General features: G+C 50.8%; 1 protein-coding gene across 2 annotated transcripts; it reads left to right on the plus strand.

The window, feature by feature from the left end:
• Positions 1-790: 790 nt before the first annotated feature.
• LOC118575584 (H-2 class I histocompatibility antigen, alpha chain-like) lies at positions 791-1,937 on the plus strand. 2 transcript variants are annotated; one of them, XM_036176067.1, is made up of 5 exons: positions 791-1,009; positions 1,136-1,249; positions 1,423-1,455; positions 1,589-1,636; positions 1,776-1,937. In XM_036176067.1, the coding sequence occupies exons 1-5, from the start codon at positions 868-870 to the stop codon at positions 1,778-1,780; spliced, it is 342 nt and encodes a 113-aa protein (XP_036031960.1). In that variant the 5' UTR covers positions 791-867; the 3' UTR covers positions 1,781-1,937. The 2 variants fall into 2 exon arrangements, with proteins under 2 accessions (XP_036031960.1, XP_036031961.1); XM_036176068.1 differs by lacking the exon at positions 1,589-1,636.
• The last annotated feature ends 2,494 nt before the right edge of the window (positions 1,938-4,431 follow it).

Raw genomic sequence — 4,431 nt, forward strand, 5'->3', positions numbered from 1 at the left:
AACATCCAGAGCCCTCCTGCTCTCCCTCTGCCCCAACAAGTCACAGTGTTCCCCAGTGGATTAGGAATTGAACTTCCTCAGAGACAGGGTCTTCTGCAGCTCCAGGACAGGAGTGATGGACGATCCACACACCGCTGTGAGCACCGCTGTGTCCCAGTGAGTGCTGCACTGGGCCCCACAGCACACTTCCAGGGGTCCTGGTGACAATACCTTGTATCTTGTCCCCCAGAGGCAGGGCTTGGGGAGTCATTTTCTCTGGCTGAGTGTCAGAGCTTCACCACCTGTGTGCTGCACACTTAGGTGATGGCTGTTCACTTGGACAGACAGCTGGTCAGCAAGATGGCCACAGTGGTTTGTGCCTCAATGTTGACAGCAATAATTGGTAACATCCTTCATGTAGCTCTTGTACTCGATTTCTTACTTTTATATGAATTAATAACATATTAATTATTTTCCATTCCTTCTCATCTTTTACCACCTACCTTATGCTATAGAACATCACATGAGGAAGGCCCTGTTGACCTGCTGGCTCATGTGGATTCTCTCTCAGCTACTGAGTCCCCCCAGGAAAATGTGCACTTCAGTGATGAGGGGACCAGCTCTACCTGAGGTCACTAGTGTGATGACAGAATTGTCCAAACAGACACAGTTTAGTGTCATCATTGGTTTAATTTTGTCTTGGAGATTTCAGTTTATCTTGTTAAATGTGGGATTTCTTAAATCTTCCAAACAGATCCCCCAAAGGCACATGTGACCCGTCACCCCATACTGACAGGAGATGGCACCCTGAGGTGCTGGGCCCTGGGCTTCTACCCTGCTGAGATCTCTGTGACCTGGCAGAGGGATGGGCAGGATCTGATTCAGGACATGGAGCTGGTGGAGATCAGACCTTCTGGGGATGGAACCTTCCAGACGTGGGCAGCTGTGGTGGTGCCTTCCGGGGAGGAGCAGAAATACACATGCCAAGTGGACCATGAGGGGCTGACACAACCCCTTACCCTGAGATGGGGTAAGGAGGGTATGGGTGCAGAGCTGGGGACAGGGAAAGCTGGAGCCTTCTCCAGACCCTGAGCAGGGTCAGGGCTGAGAGCTGGGGTCATGACCCTCACCTTCCCCTCCTGTCCTTCCCTTCCAGAGCCTCCTGAGTCCACTGTCCCCATCGTGACAATCATTGCTGTCCTGGGTCTCCTTGGAGCTGCGGCCATCATTGGAGCTGTGGTGGCTGTTGTGAGGAGGAGGAGAATCACAGGTAGGAAAGGACAGGGTCTGGTTCTCTCTCAGCCCCTTTCAGAAGTGTGCTCTGCCTCATTAAGGGGAACATCCACAGCCTCATTGCTCTGTCTCTGACCTGGGTCTGCTGTCAGTTCTGGAACCTTCCTAGGGTCGGGTTCTTCTCTGGTCTCATAGCTTTTCTTCTCACAGGTGGAAAGGGAGGGATCTATACTCCAGCTCCAGGTAAGTGTGGGAGTGGGATTGTCCCTGAAGCCCAGGGGTGAAGCTGGAGTATGCCAACCCATAATACTCCTACAGTGAAATCTTCTAGAGGCCATGTTTCACTTTCCTGTGACTATATGTAATTTTACCCCAGGCAGGGACAGTGCCCAGAGCTCTGATGTGTCTCTCCCAGACTGTAAAGGTGACACTCTGGGTTATGAATTGGGGAGGACCCAAGTGGACATGATTGGGGTTCAAGGACTCCCAGAATCCCCTCTGAGTGAGTGGTGGGTTGTTGGGATGTTGTCTTCACAATGATTGTTCATGACTCTTGTTTGTAGCGTGAAGACAGCTGCCCGGCCTGACAGAGTGACAGAGATGTGCTCAGGTCTCTCTTGTGTCGTCCTGAGCCCCTCAGTTAACTCTCAGCAACAAGTCTGATGTTCCCTGTGACCTTAGGGGCTCCATGTGAAGACCTGGGAGCCCAGCCACCCCTGCACACCCGGACCGACCCTGTCCCTGCACTGTTATATTCCCTTCCACAGCCAAACTTCCTGGTCCAGCAGACAGGAGGGGACATCTGCATCCTGTCACCTCCATGCTGCCCTGAGCTGCAGCCCCTGACTCCCCACTGAAAATAAGAACCTGAGTGTCAACTTGATTGTTCACGTCCTTGATCTGACAGGTTGATTGGCGGGTAAATTAAATGATTGAAATACTTAGAGTTTGTGGAGGAAATGAATGGCACCATGGAGAACCTTCCAGAATCTGTGTTCTTTGTGCTGTGTGTATCTGGTGGACAAGATGAGGCTGTGGGAGCTGAGTGTGATCAGGGCTGTCCCCAGGTGGAGCTCAGTCCATTGCTGGCTGTGACATGGTCACTCCTCAGCTCTGTCACCTCCTGGTCTGTTCTCTTCATCACTTGAACCACATGCTGAGAGTCTGTGATCACAGGGACACTGGGATGACAGAGCCTTGTCCTGTCCCAGGACTGTGAACAGCCAGGGCAGCTGTGACAGGTCAACCTGGGCTCTGACCTCACCATGGCTCTTCCCCATTTCTCTGTTTATTTCTTGTCTTTTTAGTTTGTGTGGAGGACTAGACCTGTTCTTGTTCCTGTGAGTGGTGCCTGTCTCATCTCCCTTTGTGGTCCCTGAGTGACAGCATTAAGAGGTGTTTGTCCATTCTTGTCCCTCCAAGGCCCAACCAAGCCCCTGCACTCAGGAGACTGTGGGCTGAGAACATGAACTTCAGTCTCCTGAGCTCCTGCCTCCTTCCAGGCCCTCCCTGGAGGTACTCTCCTTCTTTCCGTCTTTCAGACTCTAACCCAGGTTGTAGGATGGGCAGAGAGGAGGGATCCACAGGGTCTCATCTTCTCAGATCTGTCCTGTTGGAGCTTTTGTAGCAGGAATCTTGAAGAGTCTTACTAATAAAATCAAACCTGAGGCCAGTTATTGGGGTGAATGCTGGAAGATCAGAGAAACAGAACAAGCCACAGCCGCCTCACCTTGCCAGTTCCTCAGCTGGTCTTGTTTCCTCAGACTGGAAGCTTCTGAGTCCTCATCTGAATGGGTCTCAGCTGAACTGCTGCTCAAAGCCTAAAGGCTTAACCAGCCAAAGGCTTTTAGTTTCTGGTCCTCACGCCTTATATACCTTTCTGTTTTCTACCATCACTCCCTGGGATTAAAGGAGTGTGTCACCATGCCTGACTGTTTCCAATGTGGCCTTGAACTCACAGAGATACAGAGGGATTTCTGTCTCTGAAATGCTAGGATTAAAGGCGTGAGTGCCACCATTTTCTAGCCTCTGTATCTAGTGGCTGGCTGTTTTCTGACCCAGATAAATTTATTAGGGTGCACAATATTTTGGGGAACACAATATCACAAGCTATATTCTGCCCAAGGTCTCCCTCTACCTCCCTGGCTCTGGGAATCTTGGTGCTTCCTCCAGTGGTGATTCAAGGATTATGATTATAGTCTACTGGAGATTTATGTTTATTAAAAATCAAACATATAACCATGGTCTAGCGACAGCAGAGATGGCCCAGGGGTTGAGAGCATTTGCTGTGCTTACGGAGGACCAAAGGTCAGATCCCAGCACCCACATAGTGGCTCACAACTATAACTTTTTTCCATGACATCTAATACCTCTGGGGACACCAGACAGGCACCTGGTGACATACACACAGGCAAGAAAAACACACACCGATGTAAAAGTAATAAGTCTTTAAAAAAAAAAATAGATTGTGAGAGTGCCAGAGATGAAATTCCTTCCCCCCTGCTCCGGTTATGGCTGCAGTTTTCTCTTCTACCTCCAGGAGCTTAGCTGAGATGATGAAGACCATGAAGGTGACAATCTCTGTCCGATGCTGCCATCTTTGTCTTGTGAGGGATGATGACTTCAGTGCCTGGGATCCAGCAGACATTCAGACCCAAGAAATGTTGATGAATGAATAAAAATATAATTAGGATCATGGATCAAAGACAGAAAGGCAGGTGGAAGGGAGGGAGGATTTGCTGAGGGAAAGCTCAGGTGACCCTGACCTCAGTGTGAGGGGACCTGGTGCTGCACTCCACACACCAGCATTTGGCCTGAGGTTGTGTTAATCAAGGGAGCTTCTGTAGAAGAGGGAGGTGAGTGTGTGAATTTTCCTCTAGACGGAAACATCCCTGCTGGAGCCAGGAGGAGCTGATGAGGCTCAGGAAACACAAGAAGCTACAGGTTCAGGAGCTGACACAATGTAGCGCTTCCCTCTCAGGGTTAAACCAGCTGCAGCTCCTGAGGGAGAGGAGACTGCTGAGTGGAGCTGCTGGGAGCTGTGCAGGGGACTGCAGTGATGCAGCTGGGCGAGTGGACATGCACACTGGGGTGGGCACCTCAGTGGTTATCCCGACTCACCCAGGCCCTTGTGTGCGACCAATGAGCTCAGGGTTCAGCGATCTGACCCTGGATGGATGTTTTCCTTGGTCTGCTGTCACTGTCTCCATCTGTGATGGA

The sequence above is a fragment of the Onychomys torridus genome, unplaced genomic scaffold (assembly GCF_903995425.1).
Source record: "Onychomys torridus unplaced genomic scaffold, mOncTor1.1, whole genome shotgun sequence".
Lineage (NCBI taxonomy): Eukaryota > Metazoa > Chordata > Mammalia > Rodentia > Cricetidae > Onychomys > Onychomys torridus.